Source organism: Vipera ursinii, assembly GCF_947247035.1.
Source record: "Vipera ursinii genome assembly, chromosome: 1".
Classification (NCBI taxonomy): domain Eukaryota; kingdom Metazoa; phylum Chordata; class Lepidosauria; order Squamata; family Viperidae; genus Vipera; species Vipera ursinii.
The window spans coordinates 331,713,197-331,738,536 of record NC_139512.1 but is presented as its reverse complement, the minus strand read 5'-3'; the positions used below and the strand labels follow the sequence as shown (position 1 = coordinate 331,738,536).

At 37.7% G+C, this 25,340-nt stretch overlaps 1 protein-coding gene across 3 annotated transcripts in view; it reads left to right on the top strand.

Annotated features, from left to right (window-relative positions):
• EXTL3 (exostosin like glycosyltransferase 3) overlaps nucleotides 1-25,340 on the top strand; it is a 149,358-nt gene that overhangs the window by 98,393 nt on the left and 25,625 nt on the right. For 2 of the 3 annotated variants that reach the window (XM_083348419.1, XM_083348420.1), the window contains one exon: nucleotides 3,023-5,581. In XM_083348419.1, coding sequence (XP_083204545.1) covers nucleotides 3,434-5,581 — 2,148 coding nt within the window. In that variant the 5' untranslated portion in view covers nucleotides 3,023-3,433. Of the gene's footprint in view, nucleotides 1-1,659; nucleotides 1,723-3,022; nucleotides 5,582-25,340 lie in introns of those variants that run through there. The other variant, XM_083348421.1, reaches the window with a different exon arrangement.

The following is a 25,340-nucleotide window of genomic DNA, read 5'->3' as shown; positions in this document are numbered from 1 at the left end:
CCCATATTACCCAAAATTATAGTACATCTTTTTTTGGAAATGGGTTATTTTGGTAAATCAGTTTTCCAAACCAGGTTCTTGGGTTAAAAAGTACAACCTGATGTTGAACATCATTTGGTCAGTTGAAGAATTTCCAGGTCTAAGATCCAATAAATTAATAGAGAAATTCATGGCTTGGTCACTTCCTGGTTGGATTACTGCAACATGCACTATATGGAGATGCCTTTGAAGATCACATAGAAATTACAACTGGTCCAGAATACAGTGGCACACACAATTTTGGCTGCACCATCTTTTAAATAAATACATAAATTCAGGCAAAAATGTCAAGGTGGAATTGTTCACAACACAATTGGATGATGAAGTGATTGCAAGCAAATATATGACAGTTTTGTGTTACATATTGCTTCCTCAGAATTTCACACCATTATATATTTTAGACAGAAAGATAATAGCGTGGACTCTATTTTTGGATGAAGCTTTAGTTTAATTTATTATTATATGAATGCTGAGACAAGATAGCAGGGTAAGAAGTCCCCATATCAATGACAGCTAAATATTTTCAGCTATAATGATGCCTATTACTTTAGAATCTGTAGTGTATTAATAGACTCATGCTAGATAAATCCATGTAATAATTAAAGTGTATTTTTGCTGAAGCTCAGCATTTATATATGCTGTTCATTTCAGATGATATTAGAAATAGAAATCTAAGCCATTTTTCTTTTTTGATCATTATCCTTTTGTGGCTTCAAGAAAGCTTTTACTAGCTGAAAATGAACCTCTTGAAAAGCAGTCACTTTTTTGGACTATTCTTTCCAAAGCAGGCTGCGTATGTTGGCTCAACTTGGCTCATCTTTGTAACTCAGCATTATGAAATCTGGCATCTCACAATTGGAAATTTCTCCAAGAGTTCATTTTAAATTCTTGCTTTGTGATTTTCTGCTCAAGATTAGTCACAAAAAGCATTTTAAAATACAAAAACTGTTTTTGCCCACAATAATGCAAGCAAAAAAGGAGATTTTCTTTTATCCCAGTCTGGGGTGTAGAAACAGCACAAAAATAGAGATTTGAGCAAAATATTCTGGCAGGAGTAGGGAAATATTGAAACCCTTATTTCAAATATTTTCCCCACCTTTCAAACATAGGATTTCCAGGTTGATTAATTGTTTTAAGTTACAGTAGTACCTTGGTACTCAACTGCTTTGAAACTCATTGAATTTGGTACTAAATGCATTTTGATGTGAAAATTTTGTCTCTGTACTTGTTGCTTGGTACTCAACACACAAGCTAGAATTTAATCAGTGTTGGCTACCTTGTGACTCACTTTGTTTGGTACTCATCGTGTTTGGTACTCATTGCACCTCCCAGAACCAATTAATGATGAGTACCGAGGTACCACTGTATTATAGTTTAGATTTTGGAATCTTTGAAGGCCAAATAACTGGGAACTAAAAATAAATAATAAATCCTTGAAAACCTAGGAAACTACATCAATTTTTACTTATGCATAAAGTTTGGAGGCAGGCAGAATATTAGCATTGAGACAGCCACTGAGGTGTTTCCAGTAACAGCCTTTTACAAGACTTCCTAGAGTTGTGCCTCATTTTGTATGTCTTACTGCACAATTTTTACAGCTGTTAAAAGTTGCAGATGGAACTACCATTTTGGATGACGTATTTCCCCCTTCTTCCTTACAATAAGGGGAATGTCTGTTCTAAGGTAAAAACATAAAACTTCTGTACTCCGCTATTTTGTCACTCATGTAGTAACTAAACTGAGGACCATGAAAAGCTATCACCAAGAATGAAACTAATGTTTTTGATCTGTTTTGTTTTGTTTTTGCAGCACTGTATCTCACTTTTTCCTTGTGAAATATGTGTTGATACCCTTTATTGGTGGCACTGTGAATGGGGCAGTATGTTTGCAAATGTCTTCACTGGTATTTAATCCAATTCAGCTGATATTTTTATCTTGTTTTCACATTCTTGTATTATTCAAAGCAAAAAAACTTTTTTTTGAGTAGGAAGAATTGTAACTTTAGCACATAATTTTTGTGATTTAAAAGCCAGTCTCAAATAAAGATGCTATTATAATACTTCTGGCTGGTGTTCAAGCCTGAATGCTAGTGAACTACCAATGCGACCTTGCTTGCATCTGTCTGCATTTATTTAACTACATTTTATAATTGGCAATACTGGCTGGGAATTCTAGAAGTTGTAGTCTGATCTATTTGAAGTGTTCTAAGGTGGGAGATTTCTAGCACTGAAGGGGGACCATCAAAAATAGATCACTTAGATATTCTTTCTGTTTAAATGTGAGACTATATGATCAAACAGACATTTCATCATTCCTTAGTCTATTCCTTTTTAAAAAATGTTTTATTTCATCATGTCTTGCAGTAAATTTTGTAAGCCAATTATGGTATGTGGGGAAAATCTTTCATCCTCTTAAATGTGCTCCTTTCATTAGATTTTTTCCCTTCAAGTATAACTAATTCCTATCCTCATCCATTTGCCTTTATGTCAATGATGGAAACCTGCATCAGAAAACTTTTGCCTAGAAAGGAATAAGAACAGAGATACTTGGAGATAAAAGCTATTTATTAATTTAGTTCTTAAATTCTACTTTGGAAACTCTGAAATTTGTTCTTGCTCATTGTGATAAAGTTTCTAATGTTTTGCCAAAGATAACTAAAGTTGACTAGATATCAAGGTCCATCTTGGCTTTATATTCCAAAGTATATAAAAAGCACATCTTTCTAGATAGATATAAGAATGGACATAGATACAGTATTTATATGTTTGTAAGTTTTATATTAGAAAGACAATCTCTACACCAAAGACATTAACATCAGATACATTTTCCAAATAATGTCTGGTCAGCATAGTTTTGTAAAGATAGTATGTAGAGCAGTATGCTATTATTTCTGCTTTGTTGTTCAAAAACATGTGTTCTGTTTTCAGAGGCTAATGAAATCTTCACTGTTTATATGATCTGATATATCCTTGTTGTTTTTTAGGCTAGTGGACTACTGGCAGCATGATGACGACGAGGGATACTGATAGCATGAGATTCTTCATGATTGCCTTGTTTACTGGATGCTAATTCAGAATGCGGACAAGAGTAAACTTTGAAGTGTTCCTTTTGTGTGTATCTGGCCCAGAGAAGACTTCTGATTGCCATGTCAATCCTGTTTTCTTTTGCCTTGCGACACCCAGTTAATTGAAGCTTGAGAGAAGTGTTTCTGATTGTTGGTTCCCGTCAAATCAGAAGTTGTATCCTTCATCACAAGAAGATGAAATTTCCATTCTATTGGCTTTTTGTCAAACAGACACAATAATATTTCCTTCTGGAAATCCTGGGATACAAACTGTTTTGGGTATGGCTACTGATCCCACGTGATAGAGGTGTGGCACCAACCTTGGAACTCATGACTGGCTATACAATGTTGCGGAATGGGGGAGTAGGGAATGGAGGCCAACCTTGGATGCTACGATGGTCTAGTCGGATTCGACTCACTTGGCTTAGCTTCACATTATTCATTATCCTGGTCTTCTTTCCTCTCATTGCCCATTACTACTTAACCACCATAGATGATGTAGATGATGCTGGCAAGCGCATCTTTGGTCCCCGCATAGGTAACGAACTTTGTGAGGTGAAGCATGTTGAGGATTTATGCCGAATTCGAGAGTCAGTGAGTGAAGAGCTGCTCCAGTTGGAAGCTAAGCGGCAGGAGTTAAACAGTGAGATTTCCAAACTGAATCTTAAGATTGAAGCCTGCAAGAAAAGCATTGAGAATGCAAAGCAGGATCTTCTGCAACTAAAGAATGTTATCAGTCAAACAGAGCATTCATATAAAGAGTTGATGGCTCAGAACCAGCCCAAGCTTTCACTGCCGATTCGACTGCTACCAGACAAAGATGACTCTAGTTTTCCCATGCCAAAATCCAATAGAAACTGCCGGTTGCATAATTGCTTTGACTATTCACGTTGTCCACTAACCTCTGGTTTTCCAGTATATGTCTACAACAGTGACCAGTTTAACTTTGGGAACTCATTGGATCCTTTAATTAAGCAAGCCTTTGAATCCACTGTCAGAACTAACATATATGTTACTGAAAATGCAAATATTGCTTGTCTCTACATTGTCCTAGTAGGGGAAATGCAGGAACCTGTAATGCCTAAACCTACTGAATTAGAACAACAATTGCACGCTTTGCCATATTGGAGGACAGATGGACATAACCATCTCATTATTAATTTATCCAGGAAGTCAGAAACTCAAAACTTCCTTTATAATGTCAGTACTGGGAGAGCCATGATTGCCCAGTCCACCTTTTATGATGTACAGTATCGTCCAGGTTTTGACATTGTAGTATCTCCTCTTGTCCATGCCATGTCTGAACCCAACTTCCTAGAGATCCCGCCCCAGGTGCCGGTAAAGAGAAAATACTTATTCAGTTTCCAAGGGGAGAAGGTTGAATCTCTCCGATCCAGCTTACAAGAAGTACGATCATTTGAGGAAGAAATTGAAGGAAATGCACCAGCAGACTACGATGATAGAATTATTACCACATTAAAGGCTGTTCAAGACAGCAAATTGGACTTTGTCTTGGTGGAATTTACATGTAAGAATCAGCCAAAGGCAAGTTTGCCCACTGAGTGGGCTCTTTGTGGAGAAAGAGAAGACAGACTACAGCTACTGAAATTATCTACTTTTGCACTGATAATCACCCCGGGTGATACCCATCTTATGATCTCTGCTGGCTGTGCAATGAGACTGTTTGAGGCTCTAGAAGTTGGTGCTATTCCAGTCATCCTTGGAGAGCAAGTCCAACTGCCTTATCATGATGTAATTTGGTGGAATGAGGCGGCCTTAATTATACCAAAGCCGCGTATTACAGAAGTGCACTTCCTTCTGAGGAGCATTTCTGACAATGACCTTTTGGCCATGAGGAGGCAGGGCCGCTTCTTATGGGAAACCTACTTTTCCACTTCAGACAGTGTTTTTAGCACGGTCTTGGCTGTCATAAGGACTCGAATCCAAATTCCAGCTGTTCCCATTCGAGAGGAAATGGTGGTGGAGATCCCTCACCGTTCTGGCAAAGCTGCTGGCACAGATCCCAATATGGCAGACAATGGGGATTTAGATTTGGGGCCAGTAGAAACTGAACCACCTTACTCATCTCCCAAATATTTACGCAATTTTACTCTCACAGCAATGGATATTTACAGAAATTGGAACTCAGCTCCTGGTCCCTTCCACCTCTTTCCACACACACCCTTTGATCCTGTTCTACCCTCAGAAGCCAAGTTTTTAGGGTCAGGCACTGGATTTCGACCTATTGGTGGTGGAGCTGGTGGCTCTGGGAAGGAGTTCCAAGCTTCATTGGGTGGGAATGTTCCCAGGGAACAATTTACAGTAGTCATGTTAACCTATGAGCGAGAGGAAGTCTTAATGAACTCCTTAGAGAGACTCAATGGTCTCCCTTACTTAAATAAAGTTGTAGTGGTCTGGAATTCCCCTAAACTTCCATCAGAAGATCTGCTTTGGCCAGACATTGGTGTCCCAATTGTGGTAAGTCAAATTCAGATATTTCCTTTTTTATTCCTATGAGAAAACTCAAGTTACTATTTATATAAAATGTTGGTCTTCCGTTGTGCCATAAGATGTTCTCAGTTTGCACGTATTTTTATAGATTTTAGAGCAAAGCAAACTATGAGATCCAGAAATTGTCCAAAACAGTGTAAAAATATGAGATTTGTGTTACAGTGAAAGCTGGATGTAATGTGGCCCTTTTAAAAAAAATTATTTATTATTTTATATGCTAAAGTACAAAAGAAAAAATATAAAGGAAAACTCTAAAACAACCCAAAATAAAAGCATCCCAATGTTTGCATAAAACACATTACATTATGAAATGAGGCATCTTTTGAATAACCAATTTGAATTTTAGAGTTTCTATTAAAGCAATGCTGTTTTTAGAGGCCTAGAATATTATTTTAAAATACAATTTCATGAGTGCTAGTGAAGAGTGCTACTAGATATTGCAAAAATAAAATATTCTGATTGTTTTTCCATCCATTGAAGCAGGGTGGTCCCTTTAAATTTCTCTGATATTGTTCTGAGGGCTGCAGATGTACTTTACTTCATAATCTGAGCTCCTTATAGATGATGGGGCCTTGCTTGTTATTTCCTAACTAGCATCTTTGCAGTATGGGATCTACAGTCATCAACTTTGGGTGGTAAAAGTGGAGGAATGAATTGGCTTTGTGAAAGAGACTCAATAGAAGAAAGATAATATTCTGTCTTTCTGGGATGATGGTATATTTTTTGCTTTGAATTCACACAAACACACACACACACACACACACACACACACACACAGAGAGAGTAGAGAGAGAGAGAGAGGAGAGAGAGAGAGAGAAAAAAAACCCAAGAATAGAATAATATTTTATTATTTTGTCATCTAGGACCTTGACATTGGGTTAAATGAACTTAATATTTCATCTTGCAATTTCTAGCTAATGAATCATGCTGTTCAATTCTGACAACAGTGAATAAAACACTTTTTTCTAGGAGTAGTAATATAAAATACTTATCTCACTGCAAACACTGCAACATTAATATACAGTAAATGGCGACCATTAATTGGCTACTTAGGCAGAGGTGGACAATCTGTTGTCCGCATGCATTCCCCTCCCCCAGACAAGCCTCCAGTATGTGATGACAGTATCATGATAATGTCTTGCTTTTTATGTGTTGCAAATGGCAATGTGTTAATGTTTTATTTTGAAATTAACCCCAATAAAACCAAAAGGGTCAAGAAAAGATCTGAAAGGCCTTTCAGTGAAATCAACACATCATCAAAACTGCCTCCTAGTGGACTGTGGGTACAAAAGGAATTGTAACCCCAGGCCAAAAAAAAACGTTGTCTAAAGGTCTATTATTTTCTCCGATGACAGCACTGGTTAATCTAATAAGGGAGCTGAGGCAGATGCAAAGATTATTTGTATCTTGGACATCTACAGAATAAATAAGGTCTTTTCCTTGCTCAATCTATGGCTGAATTCACCATTGCACCTTTAGATTGGAAGAAACTTTCAAAGTGTTCTGTTTGTTGACCTAGAATCATGTACTTTATATTCAGGGCTGTGTGTACATTGAAATCTAATGCTATTTAGAATATAGTACTGGCTACAGACTTTAGCTTTCAGAAGATACCAGATATTCTGCTTTTTAGAGAGCTTTTTTATATATACAGTCCTGGAAATACACATAGATGTGTAATAGAGATTAGTGAGACCATGGCAATCAAACTTGCTTAATTGGGTTTCCAGGAGTTCTGATGATAAAGTGCTTCATAACCCAAGCTCTCCTCATAGCTCAGGGTCTCATACTGTTGATCTACCTTATAAAAGTATTTCTAAAATATTTCCAATAATAATATAGTGGCTTTATTTGCATGATAAAATGAGAGACAAATTTAGCAAACCATGTTAATTTAATGGGTAGTCTGAACTCAGCCAGCATGGTTATTACATGGTTCATTGTATCTGAAAATTGGGTTGAAGAAACCAGGCAATAGTGTGTTCTGAAGCTGGTCAGAAATGTTATTTCAAATGTAGCAAAATGAACCCCTATTCTTTTAATATTCATCTCATCATTTTGCTTAGTTTTTCAGACCTTTCCCCAGCCAAATACTTTCCAATAATACCCTGTGTTGCCTCTCTGATACATCCATACTGTTCTTCTGCCAGGCAGGGGAATTCTTGGCAGTTGAAGTCCACACAACTTAAAGTTGTAAAGGCTGAGAAACACAACTCTAGGTAGAATAGGAAATCTTTTATATTTTATTTTCTGAGTAGGGACTGTATTGGTAAATCTTAAATGGTTAGTTTTTTGGAGGGTGGTATCGAAGAAGCTAAACCTAAATTAGCAATTCAGTGGTCAAGATAAATATTGTTGAATGCCCTCCATAGAACCAATGTGACATTATAGTTAAAGCATTGTACTAGGATTAAGGAGAGCCACATTCATATCTATCTTAATCAAGGAAGCTTTGGGTGATTTTGTTCCCATCCCTCTGTCTCAACCCAAATTACTTTGTTCTTGGGAAAAAATTGAGGGAATACAGTTTGAAAGGAATGAAAGTTAGGATACACTTCAACAAAGACCTAAATCAATCAATCAGTCCATCACATAAATAACTGAATAAAAGATGATGCATGTGAATATACATGAAAAAAATTGAATGCACTTAATAGAGTAACTAAATTATCTCGATATATCTGCCTTTCCTCACTGGGAACCGATGCCTTTTTTTATATAAACCCTGTAAAAAAGAACTGATGTTCTGTACTTTTTTCTTGCAACAATGTCCCACCCACTCCAAACCTTACACAAATTCCACCCATTCCCCCAAATTAATGACATCTTTTTTGGGTGGGGAAAATAATTATACCATATTATGGCTGAGTTTGCTGAGCAGATAGTGGTTAACTAAAGACCATCTATTGATTTCATTTAAAAGCTGAAATTTTGAGAATATACTGATTTACAACTGCAGCCTTTCTTAGGCACTGCAATACAGATTACAAATTCTCCATACTACAAGTGAATATAAATCACAGATTTGGCACAGATTTTTATTTTCAGTATAGTTTATTTGTACTTGCAACCCTGTATGCTTCCATTCGTTAACTCTGAATGCTTTAGTAGGAAAACATTCCGTGTGTCTGAATCCCATGAGGTTTAAAAGCTGATAGCTGAAACCAAGGAATGGAACATTCCCCTTTCTGTAATAGAGATTGTGATGTGTTTTTGTTTCTTTTCTTGGCATTATTTTGTTGCAAGCTATTTAGCACAAGGTGTGAGAGTTAAGAAAGCAAAGTTTTTCTCTAATTAAAAATGGAAGGGGTGGGGTGAACTGGCATCATTTAAAAATTGTTTTCCTATTAACACCAAACCATTTCAAGCATCATGAGACTGCCAGGTGCAGAAGAGTGATAATGCCACTATGACAAAGTGATTACTGATCAAAGCACCTAAAGCAAGTGGTTAATGAACTTCAACAAATTACAGTGTAGTGATATGGAATGCCATCTGCATTTTGAAATAGGAGTAACAGCTAAAGTCATAGCAGCCAATACACTGAAGCTACCAATTGGAGGAGAGCCAGTGTAATGGAATGAATTGAATGCTAAGTTTGAATGCAGGAAATTCAGGATGGATTGAAATCCTTCCTATAATTCTTGAAGGGATAAGGGTGGAAAGTCTGGTTAATCATAACAATTATAATTTCTGTTTTTTTATTCAACTCTTCCGGTTGAATAAAAACAATTTTCTCCCTTGTTAGAGGCAGACTGGATTAGTTAAGGATAATATAAATTGGGGAGAAAAGGATTTTAGGAGATGGTAGGACAAAATGAAGAGTACCGTGATGAAAAATGATTGAAGATTGGGAAAGGAGAAGATGATAAAAGAAGTGAAGGCTATAGTTGAGATGGAATCTGAGTACGGTAGGCAAAAGAGTAGATGAATGGTTATGGAAGAAGGACTTGGTGGCAGTTGGCAATCAACATATTAATCCTTTGATGAATGTAGCATCATTCATCATGATTATAGTTAAAAGCAAGTGAGCATGACTGAGTTCAACATATCAGTTTTGTTACACGATGCATAAAGAAGCTCATCCTGAGACCATCCTGCCTTGTACCCTACACAGTTTGAGTATGTAAAAGGGCATATTTCCTCTTTTATTAGCATTTCCAAGTGCCCATAATACTGCTTTTTCTTTGCTCCAGTTTGATTCTAGTTATGAAAACTTGGGAGAAATTTGTATATTGAACTTATTATATAAGAAGAGTATAATTTCTGAAAAATAGCTTCTTTAAAAAAGGGAAAAAAAATAAAGAGCTATCTTTGCCCATTCTTGAAGTACATACATCTCCATGCAGCAAAACATACTTATTTTGGAAATAGCAGTGATGATGTAGCTTTGAAGCAGATGATGATAATATGATAATATGATAATCATCATATTAGCAGTTAAATATTTCTTCTGTGTATGAGAAATCAAGGCTAAATCTTCAGATATGATAAAATCTCCTTTGACAAATAGCTTTCCTTTGTTACAAGAATAAATGTACATTGGATGAAAATACCATCTTTCTACTACCGGTAACAGTTCAGTCAACTGAAATTTAACAAAGAGCTGCCATATTTTATTTGATTGCAATCACTGTACTTTATTTCAGTGACCTGTGAATATATTTGCTACCATGCAAATATATGTGCCCTGTGCGTTCCCACAGAGAGGGCCTCCTCAGGGTGCCACCGATCAGAGAATGTCGATTGGTGGCCCCCAGGGGGAGATCCTTCTCTGTGGGCGCCCCGGAGCTGTGGAATCAGCTACCGGTAGAGCTCCGGATGGCGCCCGATCTTCGCTCCTTTCGTCGCGATCTTAAGACGTTTCTGTTTGTTCAAGCCGGCCTAGCCTGATGGGGATTGGTGGGGTTTTTTATTTTTGGTGTCTTAATTTTAACTTGGTGTTTTAGAATTTTATTCCAATTGTTTTAACTTGGGCAATCATTTAATCTTTTTTTAATGTTTGTATTTAGTATTTTATTCTGCCCTGTGAACCGCCCTGAGTCCTCAGGGAGAAGGGCGGTATACAAATATTATTAAATTAAATTAAATTAAATTAAATAATTTTTCTCTCTTTTAGAATATGTTGTCTGTCTGTCTGTCTCCCTGTCTGCCTGCCTTCCTGCCTATCTAAAATATGAAAGTAATATTCAAGTTATACTTGGTGGCATATATATCAAAGTGTTCTGCTCAATTTTATCCTCACTAAAAGGTCATCTCAGTGAATGAGTCAAGAATTGAATATATGTCTCCCTGGTCCAAATTGATATTTTATCCACTGTGTGATACTGGTTTTCCTATTAAATGCATTTCCCATCATTCCCAACTGGGACAGAGAAATTGGTCCCACCAATAACACAGTTTGAGGCTTTACATAATCCAGTATTCTCTCTTCTCCCTGTTTTTCATTCTATATGTCTGGTTATATGCATTAATATGTGTATATTGAATGGCATCAGCAATATGGAAGGCTGGTGAGTAGGGTGCAGTCACAGCTTCACTGGTAAGAATAAGCTATGTTGAAAGCGAGTTTTTAAAAATGGTGAGCTCTATTTATATCTTGTTACTCAGAGTGGGAATTTTAAGTGTATGGAAGTAGAGGAGCATGGTCTTTCATGCCGGGCGTTTTTAACTTTTGAAGAAGTAGGGCAGTTGCAGTTTTTCTGAGGATTAACCCCAAACAGTAATTGGGACTATCTCATAATGAAACTAAAGAAGGATAAGGTGTGATGCCAGCTGCTTTTATGAACAGCATCCCTGATTTCAGATCAGAGATACGTGTTTGTAATCTGTGCTAAGATCTGAAGTTGGTTGTTGTCTTTCCCACTTTGCAGATGCCATATATACTATTTTCATTTAGCATGTAAATGAGTTTGTGACTGGAACAAGAAATTGATTGTGATCTTCCCATGCGATCACCTTCCTAGACTCCCAACTCTGTTCAGCATTCCAAGAGCTTAACACTTTGTAGCCGATTGGATTCCTGATGGCAAAACATGGGTACATTTTATATTTTCATGGGTAAATTTTATATTTTCATGGGTAACACGAATGCCCTGTGGGCAGCAGTTTGGAGATCACAATTAGTCTGGGGAAAATGTTTTCTGCCAAGGAACTGTATTCATTTGAACTAAGCCAGCTCTCGGAACTTAAATAAATTAGAATTAAATGAAGTAGAATTAGAAAGAAGATAAAAAGGACAACCTACAACACATGTTACAAATTGCCTTTTCTTTTCAAAACATCCTTACATTTCTGCCAGTTAATAGGGTTTCCTGTTATTTAGTCCATTTAACTTTGCAGTAATGTAAAAAAAATATAAAAAACAGTAATGTAAAAACGTTTTAAGAGTAAATGGTTGTTTTAATCTTGTTTTCAGAATAAGAGTGTTAAAAATTATGTTTTTATATAAAATATGCTATGTATAAATCATAAACTAAATTTCAGTTTTACTTTTTATTACACATGTACTTACATTTAATAATTCAAGGAATAATGCACAGATGCAATTGGAATCTTGAATTTTGCAAGACTTATCTCTTCCCCTTGCTCATTTTGTTTGTGATTCTGCACTTTCGGATTATTTTAGGAAAGGGCATTTAGCCTCTGTTGGAAACCAATTAGTTGCCAGCTTTTAGGATCCTTTGGTGATAGATGTTTTTAATGTCTAATTCTCTGTTATACACAGAAGCTTTAATACTCAGGTGGATGAATGCGTATCAGTAAGGAAAATTATGTAGTTCTTAAAAGAAAGCATACATACAGAGATATAATTATCTGCCAATAGTGTCCATTCCCCCCCACAAAAAAATGGTGCAATCCTTAATGCTTTGAGTGTGATTTTTAAAAAAGCATGGCATGTATTTGTGATGAATATTCTTAAATTTAATAAATAGACCCTTTGCTAAAAGATGGCCCCCTTCAGATCAGTGACAAAATCCTGGGAATTTAAGTATTTCCTTACTAATTTGGGGATATTGCATTATTTGAGAAAGGATTTATATCAGTCTATTTCTTTTTTTAATATGAACAAGGCAGTGGATCTAATATAATGGGTAAAAGGTATTATTGATAGTATTGATTATACTGGAAGAGGAATAGGGTCAGTTAGTCATGCTTCATAATTCTTCTTTAGAGTACTGCTTTGCACTCCCACATAAAGTATTGATCCCATGTGCTGTACCAGTAGAGAGCTTTAACAAGCACATGGTTCTGACAATTTCTATACACCTCTCAGCTGCGCAGATTGAGGGTGACGGTGGAACCAGGGCTATCTTTGCTGCCAAGAAATAGGGTTTTGTATTTAAGAAATCTCAGAACAGACTGGATCAGAAATTATCTAGTAGTCACTTTTTCATTTGTTTTATGACATCATTCCTTCAAGGTACTACACAATGATTGAACAATCTTGACCAACACTTTGAAGAGCATAGCCTTGTCAAGTGCACCTTCTTTAGAACGGTTGCATGGATCTCCTAGTAAAGCATATGGCCAACGTCCCTCCCCTGCTCTCATTAATAATAGTTTGTGTGGGAAGCTAATAAAAATAATTAGCCCTTCACATTTTTGTGTAAAACCCAGCAAATGTTTGCAGTGAATTTATATACATAAATACCTGTTTTATAGATATAATTTCCATTATTCTTTGCCCAAGTCCCCTTGGAAAAAGGACTTGTATTTTTTCAAAGACATAATTTTAGGGTCAGATATTGCCCTTTTTCAAGATTGACTAAGCCTTCCATCCTTCCGAGATAAGTAAAATGAGGACCCAGATTGTTGCGGGCAATATGCTGACTCTGTAAACCGCTTAGAGAGGGCTGTTAAGCACTATGAAACTGTATATAAGTCTAAGCTCTATTGCTCTTGCTATTCCCACTAGAGTTTTACCAAGTGCTACTTTTTATGTTGTAATTAATGGAGACTGTTAATTTCTGCAGGAGAAAATAAATGATGTGGATACTATTAGGATGGAGTTAATATTGTCCCTGGGGTGATAGGTTCTTGGTAGCAGCAGATTTCGTACTCTTGCAAACTAAAGCATCTTACCAATACTACATAAACTGAATTATGAGTGTATCTTAGCAAGTGGTTGCATCTAGCCACCAGTATCTAAGCTTGGATGCTAAACAGCATCAGATATCAATGGGAGACCATTAAAGAATGAAGTGACCACACAGATAGATTTTCTTCATGATAATACGTCTTTAACCTGGTCTTTCAGCATTTCCAATCATGCACCCATCAACATTGTAACTGAATCCATCCAGTTTCCTGCTGGTCATCCTCTTCTCTTTCCTTCCTCCTTCCCCAGCACTAGAGAATTCTCCAGAGAGATCTTTGCATAATGTGTCCAAAGTAGGATAATTTGAGTCTGGCAAGAGCCCTAAACAAGAGACAAAAGTTGAAAAACAATTCCAAAGAAGGCAATAGTAAACCATTTCCTACTTATGCTGACTAAAACGTAAGATCTGTGGAATCTTCATTGGTCAAATTGGAGTTGAAGAAGAGTTTATCTTATTACTTGAGAGTTGCTTTTCTTAATATATGAATCTGTTTCAGGTCTCAAAGACCTTTTCAGTCTTTATGGATCTTATCAATTTTACAGGAAATAGCAAGGATTCAGTTTTGGGCCCTCTGTGTGCAAAGCAAGGCCTTCTGTTAGTCACGAACTACAGCAGTGGTCCTCAGTCTTCCTAGCGTTGCGAACCAGCTGGGGGGGACAGGGGAAAGGAAATGGTTTTGTGTGAGCAACAGGTGCACGCTCGCACACAAGCTCCATTTACCTGAGTGGTAGGCACTTTCACGTACTCGTGAAGCTCGATTTGTGTGAATGGTGGGCACACACAAATGGAGCTGCACCATACACTCACCTGCCGCTTGCACGGCCCAATTCCAAATGGGCTGTGGCCCAGTACTGGTCCGTGGCCTGGGGGATGGGGACCCCTGAACTATAGTACTCCCACCTTCCCAATATTTTGGCTTCCTTTGCTGTATAGAATTGGATGAGAGCTATTAAAAATTGAGTCACCTCCTGTACGTAAAGCAGATATTTTGTTGATTTTATGGTACAGTAAATTTGGGGGGTTTAATGAAAAGATGAATAATATACAGATGGATACATAAAATAATAAGTGTTCCTCTTGAATTGTTGTACATGAAATTCAGATTAATTTTTCCTTCTACAGAGACCTGCAGCTTGCACTCAAATAAAAAGATTGTCCCTATAGAAGAAAGTCAGCCTACCAGTTCTTATTAATCCCTGTGGCCATGAATATTCAGTTTCTTGCTGTGAGTCATGCATTTTAAAACATTCTACAGTTCTGGATAGTCTGGTGCAACTGCTCTAGGGCACTGTGGAGCACAGCATTTCTTTCATTGTTGTGCTATGAATTACTTTTGTCATCTACCACTGGAGTATATTATTGCTTTCCTTGTAGATCTCAGGGGCATACTTGTTTGTGTGGTGTGAATGCCTGTATGCAAATCTGCATCCTATTATGCAAACACTCTGAAGGTTGCAAGATGCCTTGTGGATATTAAGTAGTGAGATCTACAATTTATATGTATTCAGCCTTGCAGGTGAGTAGAAATATTCTTGAGTTGCTAAGAAACAACATTGAAAATATTACCAGTTATTTATCATAAGAGGAGTGGATTGATGAAGTTACATCATCAGTTCTTGTGCTGGTGGAATTCATTGCCATATGAAGTTTTGGTAACCATAAACTGGCATGATATGTTTTGTTCTTACCTTTATTGCTATCTTAATTTGTTATTCACTGCTCAGAGTTGATAATTGAGTGAGCAACCATTTAAAGTGAATTTCACAATAGACAAAAGCTATCTGATTTCTTGATGCTGCTTTGAAATTTATCCTTATCCGTGTTTGCCAGATAATGTCTATTATTTACTATTCCTACAGTGCACAAGGTGCCTTGCAAAAACTGTCTTTTCATGTCTGCTAGAAACAAAGTAGCTTGTCTAGAATGGCACAGTTGGGGGTTTGGGTTAGGTTAATTCAGGGATAAATCTCAAATTCCTATTTCTACAGCACATTTCTGGCTTGCTGGAGGACAGATGCCCGGTTACTCTGAAGTTGATACGTGCATATTTGTACGTGTGAAGTTGTACTTATAGCATGCACAAACCTAGTCCCAAAGGCTTTTGCTTCCATCACAGTTCTTTCCTAAATATGCTACTAAACTTTGGTGGCAAAACACTGAAAATCAGTAGCTTAATTTTCTGCTGTTGTACAGATTAATGTGATAGGCCTAAGACTGGATTCAAATGATCAAAGTAATGCTATATACTTTCTCCACAAATCTAAAAACTGGGGAAATCCTGAAAATTACGTCTTAGTAAAGCAGATGAGTGTGTGTGAGGAGACAATGGTTCCCAGTTGCTGAAAGGTTGTCTGTTCTCGTTTCTTTATTGATCGCTTTAGCTTGGGAGAAAATGGAGGAAACAAAATTCTTCAGATCTTGTAATCTCAGTTGTTGGATGCAATTTTTGTGATGTGTGGATGGAATGAGCCCACACACTCCATTTATTCCTCTTGATCAGACATGATGCTCACTTATGCTAATTATTAAATAAGGAGCAAATCTGCTTTGAAATGATAGTGTAAATCTGAGGTCAAGACTGAGAGGAAAATAAACTTATTTACATGTTCATCTCCGTTTTAAAAATGCTCCATAATGGTGATGAGATAACTTATTTACGTAGACTATTTGTTAGGGGCGAAGATGGATAACTGGTGGAATCGTCTGCCTTGTTTGTTTGAAGAAGATCCTTAGCATAGCTTCATCACCCATCCACCTAGGATATTTGAGGCAAAAGGAAATGGCTTCCTACAGTTACTTTCTTTTTCTTTTATGCCTCCCAAAGACACATATTAAATGCAGATTTAAAGTGTCTTGGTAAATCTTGCTGCATTTGTATCATTTGAAATTTTTACTTTGCAGCCTAACCATAACTTTCTCTGGGAAGATTGCAGTGCTGACAGAAGTTCTCATTATCTTTTATTTTCTGCAGATCCATTTCAAGAAATTTCTTTTATGGATGTGAATTTTGTAGCGTTTTAAATCTGAACAGATTCTGGAAGAGCTTTTCTGTTTGAGCAAGCTGGTTCCTCCTGTTTTTCGAAAGCTTTTAAACTATTTGTTGCATTTGCTGTAGGTGTTAACTACACCAGGGGTCTCCAACCTGTGGGCCATCGCACACTACTGAGCTGTGGCCTGCTGGCCAATGCACACCCTCTCCCCTATTCATACTAGCGACAGGGCGCCACGCAGCAAAAACCGGGCGCCACGCAGCAAAACAGCAAAAACAGGGCACGATGCTGCGCAAATGGGGTGTGCGCTGCACAAATGGGGCACTGCGCCATGCAAACTGGGCAGGGTTAGCAAGTGTCATGCAGGTGCTAGTGCCACCCCTTTTACATCATGTGGGCACTAGCACTGCCCAGTCTGCATCACACACATGCTTGCAGCCCCATTTGTGTACACGTGTGCTCATAAAATGCTTCCCCCCCCTTTCCCTCTGGTCCGCCAACCGAGAAAGGTTGGGGACCTCTGAACTATACTTAATCTGGGAATTCTGCAAACTTGAATTATTAATGCTGTTGCTGGAATATCCCAGACAAATATCACAGCCTACCTGAAAGAAACTCAAGCATTCCTTCTTCAGTTTTAAGAATGTTTCACAGTATTTCCATTTGCAGAGAAGGAAAGTCATGCTTTTGCATAGTGTTCTGCTAAAAATGCAGAACAGGTGTAACTACACTTTCCTCATTGTGGTCTCTATAATTTACACATACAAGTTATGCACCTGTGTAGATCCCATTTGAAATCTTGTATCAATTACAGAGTTCTTGGCAGGAGTCCTTCCGCCACCAGCATTCAAAACTGTTAGGAATTGCAGCATCAAGTTCACCACCAGTTGACATACAATTCCTGAGCTGGCCCATACATAATATTATGACATTCACATACTATCTTTCCACTGCATGATTTTTGCCTTCATCCACTTAACCACCATGATTTCTCAACATCATTTTAAGTAATGATTCTGTAGCAGATGGTTTTACATTTCATTGCTTTTACACTTCTAGGAGGTGTCTGTCTTCAGGATGTCTCTCCAGGGCAGTCCTATTTGACGTCCAGCTTTGCATGGATCCTTCCCCACTACCAGGGACTAAATATGCACTTAAACATCTTTTAAGTGCCCTAGATTCTGGGGATCTCCTTCATTTCCACTTTCATAAGTTTTAGAATAATTTGTAAAAAAGGAATTACTGTGTCTTTGATACCTCCTTGGTTCTTTCAGTTTTTCTATTTATTCTGTTGCCAAAGCTTGGTGACTAAGCACCTGGCTACCTCAAAAGGACTCTACTAATTTAGTAAATAAATTTGCTAAATAACACAATCAATCTGTTGGCCTAAAAGCTCAACAGCCATCCCAAACCTTGGAGTAAAGAACTCTGTTTACCAGCTACTGCAGACATGTGCTGAAGAGCATGAAATCAGCTAATATGTGACAATCTGTTGCTACGTAGTGAATAGTTTTAGAGTAAAAAAGAAAGAGTGCCAAATTAGAAAAATACTCTGTCCCTAGTTCTTTTTCAGTGGGGGGTGTCTGGTTATAACAAAAAGTAACATTCTCAGAGAGGGGGGTAAGGAGATTGGACCTTATCCCAAAGATGCTTTTTCAGAAGGCAACTGGACTTTCTTGTTTTTCTTTGAAGACATTTTGCTTCTCATCCAAGAATCTTCTTCAGCTTTGAAGCTGAGCTGAAGAAGCTTCTTGGATGAGAAGCGAAATGTCTTCAAAGAAAAACAAGAAAGTCCAGTTGCCTTCTGAAAAAGCATCTTTGAGATAGCATGATGATAATGATTTACTGATTAGCCATGAGTCCATATCAGGATACACAACAGCTAGGTAAAGTTGGGCAAAGCATATTAAAAGAAAGAATGCAATTAAAGGCAAGTGATAAGAAAAAGAGGAATAAATAAATAAATAAATAAAGTCACCATAAATAGTGACTTTTGCAGCCCATTCTCTCTTGAGCTAATTGAGGCTTTCACATGATACACGTTAATAGGACAGAGAAAGTATAGACTAAACTTAGTTATATCTATGCCGCGTGCCACATGCCCATTCCCTACTAATAATAAATATTTTACTGGTCATTTTAGGCATATTTGGGCGAAGTCACAAGTATAATCAAAGCCCAGATTAACCCCATGCATAGTCATGCTATCCTATGCAACTGAGAGCTGTAATCTAGAGACAGTCCTGCAAGTTACTCTTGCCTGCTTTCCACGAATTAGGAGGTATGTCCATTGTAGCATCTATATCTTAAAACAGTTGAGTTGCAACTTTTAACATTGAAGTGTTCATGGAATAGAAGGATCAAATTGCTATTTTCATGAACAAATCTCAGCAAAAACTATTATATTACTATTACAGTTCAATTCTATTTCTAATGGATGTTTTTAATTTAGAGGTTTTATTTTTAATATATAATGCTTCTTATGTGTTGCTCATAGTGCTACAATTTGGGAGATGCTGGCATTGGCCAGAGTTAGCTCAATGAAGTAACTTGGCAAAAAGCAACAACAGTTGGAGTTGCTGAACTGAAAATACTCTATAATTGATAAGATGCAACCAAACCAAAATGCCCTGAATTCTTTAAGTCATTTAATAAGAGGATTTTACTTTTTCAGTGGGGCTTCAATAAGAAGGTGAAGAGGTGATAAGACCCTTGAGCACAGATACCAGCTTTGACCTTACCCTGTTTCTAAGGGTCTGCAAATAGTTATAAATATATAAGCACATATTTTCTGCCTCCTTACATCAGGAGGATTGAGGAAAGTGAGGGAAGAGTGTTAAGAATGAGCTATGTTCATTGATGATAGATACATATATTCAGAAGATTAGTTTCATTAAATGGAAGTAAGGCATATTAAGGTAGAAGATTTAGAATATGACAGGTTTTTGAAATTGAAATCTCTTGTCCTTGGAAGAACTATTTGATCTCGGAACAGGTCTTTCCAAATGACCAGAAGTGGTTTGACCTTTAAAAAGGCCATTTTGAGGATAAAATCTTTTGATTGTGAGGCATTTTGTATACTTTTATTAGATCTAAGTTGGTAACTTAATGAAAGTGAAAAGTGTTAACCCATTTGGCCTAGGGATAGAAAAATCTATATGACAAAATGAAGGAGGTGAAATAACTTTTACATGGAGTTATATTTTATCTTCATGCAGGATGATTTATGATAGTCATGGATGGCCAACTAAGGCCCTTAAGTTACAGCCTGGCATGAATAAGACATAAAAAGGTAGGATCTGTTATATAGGAAGATTCATTTTGTGTAAGGGAGGAGGAGGAGGTGGTTATCACAGTAAATGATTGCATATTGAAGAAAGCATGAGGAAAAACAGTGAGAAATAACCATTGTTCTTTCTTCCCTGTTTTTCCACTTTATTCATGGCAGAAGGATTGTTGGTTATCTTGGCCTTGCTGCTTCCCAAACCATCAATTTTTCCATTTTTCCTCTTCCTGCTCTCCTCAGGAAAATGTTCTAACCATCCATAAGGTAGAATCCTACAGTGCATCTTTGTGCCCCTGTGCCCGCTTACAGGGTTTTTTTTGTTGGTGTCCATCTACCTTCAGCAGGAGCATTGTTTTTTTCCCCTTCCCTAGTTGTTTAAAACAGAGGTCCTCAACCTTTTGGGCACCAGGGACCAGTTCCATGGACAAACGTTTTTCCATGGACTGGAGAATGTGTGGGTTTGTGTGCTGCCTGCATCCCACGGATGAGGCTTTGCTTGTTTGTGCAGCCCGGTTGCTGGCATGCCGCGGCCCGGTACCGTTCCACGGACCGGGGGTTGGGGACCTATGGTTTAAAAGGTAGGATCTGCTCCACATAAGATCCTCCAGAATCAAAACAGTATGCAGAGCCAGATAATAAGAAAAGTATGGAGTTGTGCTTGTTCTTGACCTTTCTGTACTTTAAACTCTTGTTAATGCAGACAATATCTGCCTTGTCATCCCATGTCTATATCTGAGAGTAGAGGGGGAAAAAATTATACAGAGCCTCTTCAGTAAAGGTGTTAAGTGATGAGTGATCATACGATTAACCTTGCTTTAAGTAAGAGTGTCAAAACACGGTCCCAATATACTCTTTTCCATCACTGCTGTAAACTGCCCACAGAGGTGCTGTGGTGTTAACAAAAGCTTTCCTAATTTGGCAGAGCCTTTTATACAAAGTTACTATGTTTGAATCTCTTGGCAACTCCACTTTTCTTGCAAAATAGTTATAAAGCTTTGCCAAGGGAAGCTTTCTTTGGCACCGTTACCGTGTGCACCTTGAACTTCAAGTTTAAGAAGTGCTTCTCAACCTTTTGCAGAGACAGCTTTCCTTTAAAACATAAAAAGAAGCACCTGGCATGACTGGTAGCCACCTGTTATCATGGTCTTAATGATCATTTAGCACCAGTTTCTCTCATTCAGAACCCTCAAGCTGCAGAGGGCCTTTTTGCTGTTGGCAGAAGCATTTCAGTCGCCTGGCATCTTGTCCTTGCCAGTTGGTTGGTTCAACCTACGAGAAGACAAAAGTGGCATGACTCCTACCATGCCAGTATTTACTTCTCTGAGTAATGAACTAGGGATGTCCCCTGCTTCAAAGAGGCATACCCTGTGGATCCCGTCTTTGTAGTGGGTGTTGTGGGCACTTATGCTTGCCTTCATTCCTTTTGCTACTTTCTTGAAAGCAATTCTGGCATTGCAATAGCTAGTGTGGAATTGCCGCAGTGTGATCCAAGCCAACAGTTTGTTCTGATACAAAGAGGGGAGAATGAAACTAAGGAAGCGCAGCCTGCTTTGGTTTGTTAACAAAGACATTTTTCAGGTGCCTGTGATTTTCTCTGGAACAGGGAGAGGCCTCCATATCTGTTCCCGTATTTTGGCAGGAGTGAGATGCTGTATGCTGAGTCACCATGTCAGAACTCCTCCAAGGGAGCAGACATGCTCCTTGTTCTGGCAGGAAATTATATTTGACATTTAATTTGAAACACAAGCACTAAAAATCATCCTGTGATAATACGATAATGGGACCAAGTGAAGCAGAGTTTTGAATTGGCAGGATTAAATGCTGTTTTAATGCTACCTTTGAATTTTGTTCTCATGCTCAGTGCCTGGCTAGCCAGAGTCTGGTACTGATTAAGAGAAATAGCAATAGCATTTAGGCTTATATACTACCCCATAGTGTTTATAGCACTCTCTGGGCAGTTTAAAAGGTCAGCATTGTTTGCATCTTGCCCCCAACAATCTGGGTCCTCATTTGACTGAGCTTGGTAGGATAAAAGGCAGAGTCAAACTTGAGCCCTGTCAGGATCAAACTCCAGGCTGTGGGCAGAGTTTGCACTTTTAACCACTGCACCACCAGGACTCTTAATAGATAAGACTGGTTGCTTAGTTTCTTAATTGAATAAAAATGAAAAAAAATGACCAGCCATGTAACCAAACTGAATACTATTTTAACTAGTAATATTAGTTTATTGAAAGTGATATTATTATAACAGTGTCCAATTTGTGCCTTTAAATTGGCTTCAGCTGGTGCAGAATGCGGCCGCGCGAGTTGTGATGGGGGTTTCCCGATACTCCCATGTAACACCTCTACTCCGTGAGCTGCATTGGCTTCCGGTTGCCCTCCGGGTGAGATTCAAGGTGCTGGTGATGACCTATAAAGCCCTGAATGGCTTGGGTCCGGGATATCTGAGGGAACACCTGCTGCCAGCATCAAGCTCCCTTCATCCAGTGCGCTCCCACAGGGAGGGTCTTCTCAGGGTGCCGCCGATAAAAGACTGTTGGCAGATAACACCCAGGGGAAGGGCCTTCTCTGTGAGTGCACCTGCCCTCTGGAACCAGCTGCCCGTGGAGCTTAGGACAGCCCCCAACCTTCGCACATTTCGCCGGGACCTGAAGACCTGGCTCTTTGAGCTCTCTGGCCCAGGCTGAGAATTTTTAACTGGGTTTTTTAATTTTAGGGATAATTTAATCTTTTTAAATTTGTTTTTAACTTTTGTACTGGTTGTTTTAAATACCCTGTAAACCGCCCTGAGTCCTTCGGGAAAGGGCGGTATATAAATCTAATAAAATAAATAAATAAAATGAATAAAATATTTTGAGGTTAGAAACTTGCTTTTCAAGAAAGAAAGTACTTGTCTATATCTTTTTATCCTTGCTGTTTCTTTTAGATTGTTGTTCACTCAGTGTGCAAGAGTTTTGGATCCCATTATTCATCAAGCAGCCATATAGTAAATGTAATTATGTTACAGAACCAAAAAAATAATTATTTCCATAATGGCATCAGTATTGATAGCAATACTGTCTTTGCTTAGAGAGGTATTTAGATTTAAATGAGGGAATAGAAGGGGAACTCATCATATTTGCAGATGATACTAAACTGACAGGAATAGCCAACACTCCAGAAGATGGGCTCAGTATCCATATGGATCTCAACAAACTTGAGCACTGGGCCCTATTTAACAAAATGACATTTTATCTAACTGACCTCCAGCCGTGTAGACAACTTCCACAATCTATGACAATGGTCATATTGTCTGCAGAATTTGGGTAGCTGTTTGGGAGCTTCTCTAACACCAAACCTGGATACTCATAAACTTTTTACAAATTTGCTTTTGAAATACTGATTTCTATAGATTGGATTTGATAAGTTCCAATCTTACACAACTTAATTTGGATATTCTTGCTTATGAAGCAGAAGTGCACATCCTTATCTGCATTTCTTTGAACCCTTTTATACATTGCTGTCAGTGTAATTTTTAAAGTCACAGTGGGGAAAAAGTACTAAATGCAGTACCAAATAAAATATTTACTGTCACATCTGAATTAAATCAATTTAAGGTTAGGTTTGGTTTGATTCTATCTACTTTTTGAAGTTGACCTATAGTACTCTACTCAAATGTCAAATATGGCCCTTCATCCCTGATGTGTTTCACTGATTCTTCTAATTAGCCTGTCTAATAGGTAATTGTTTTACTAAGGAGGAGAGAAGACCCTTATGCCACCTAGATATTAAGAGAAAAGATTTTCAGCTAGCAAAATCCTCAGGTTTGGTTTATGTTGTTGGTTTTACTAATGTCTTACAGTGTATTCACTGTATAGTATCCAAATGAATATCTTAGATTTCAATCAGACCTTACTTTTAGTGAATATATTCAGGATTATGAACTCAAGCTGCTTATTTCAGATAGTCTAAGGAAAAAAAAGCACTTTCTTTTTCCTCAGCATATCGTGGTCTTCACAGAAAAGTAGTTGGAGAATTAATTGATACAACTGGTTGAGACATTTCCCTAGAACATATTGATTCACAGGCATTTTGCACCTTGAATATCTCCAAGTAAATACTCTTTCCTTCTGTAAAAAGCAATATAGCTGTATAAGGTGCATGATTGTTAGTGTGATAATGATTATTGATTGTTACCCAAACTCTGTGGAACTAAAATATAAAATTTCTCTGAATGCACTCCGTGGTGTAGACAATTTTATGTATAAGATGCAGGAAATATAAAGACTAATTTTGCTTTTTAATTATTTATTTTCTCTCAGCCACCATAATTGCTGAGAAAAGAAGAGCTCGATATTTTTAAGATTGTATGATATTATTAATTTCCTTATTAAAAAAATGCTATGTTCCATCAATGTATGTATGTATGTATGTATGTATGTATGTATGTATGCATGCTAAGCTTGTAAGCCGCCCTGAATCTTCGGAGAAGGGCGGGATATAAATGGAATTAAAATAAAATAAAATAAAATAAATGTATGTATATGCATTGTGTATCTTTTGCACCTAATCTATAGCTTTGCAACCTTCATAAAGATGAAGCTGTAATGGATGCACCTAGAGCTTTGAATAAGTAACAGTTCCTCCATTATTTCATCCTTAGTTTTCAGTGTTTGAAAGTATTTTGCTTTCATATCCTTCTTATAGAGCGGGGGTGTCAAACTGCCGGCCCGTGGGCTGGATGAATCATGCCAAAACCATGCCCATCCCATTGCTGGCAGAAGGAAAAAAAGTCACGACTTTGATACCCCTGTTACAGAGGATAGATCGTGCTGTAATGACAGAGGCTTGGGAATGCAGTATAGCATGTCTTTCTTTTCTTTTTTTAAATGTCCAGAGGTCAGGAGAACCCAGAGTGGGAAGTTCTGTCCATTGGAGCATAGCAATTAATTAACCATTCAGTTTTTACTGTGCTTTTCCTTCTAATTAATTACGTTTCAGTTTTGGATTAATATTTTCTAAAATGCCGCTTGCCTTCTTCTTTCTGTTAGCTGTTGACAGAGGGGAAAGACTAATGTTGACCTAATGCAGGATCCTAATCATATCAACTGTCACCCAGTTCTTTTTAATAAATATTTTCCACTGTTAACAATTTCAGGGTAGGAATTCTTTTTAGGCAGGATCCAAGGGTACTCTTATTTAATGATATTTTATTGCCACAGTCCTCTATCTTTCTTTGTAGGCATTGCTTGCTTTAAAAAAATCTCACTCTGGTGATTGTGAGAGAGAGTTATCTGTGCTTCTAGCAGTGGGAACTGGATATTTTAGAACAGCAGTTTATACTCTGATTTCCCAAGGAGGCAAACAGT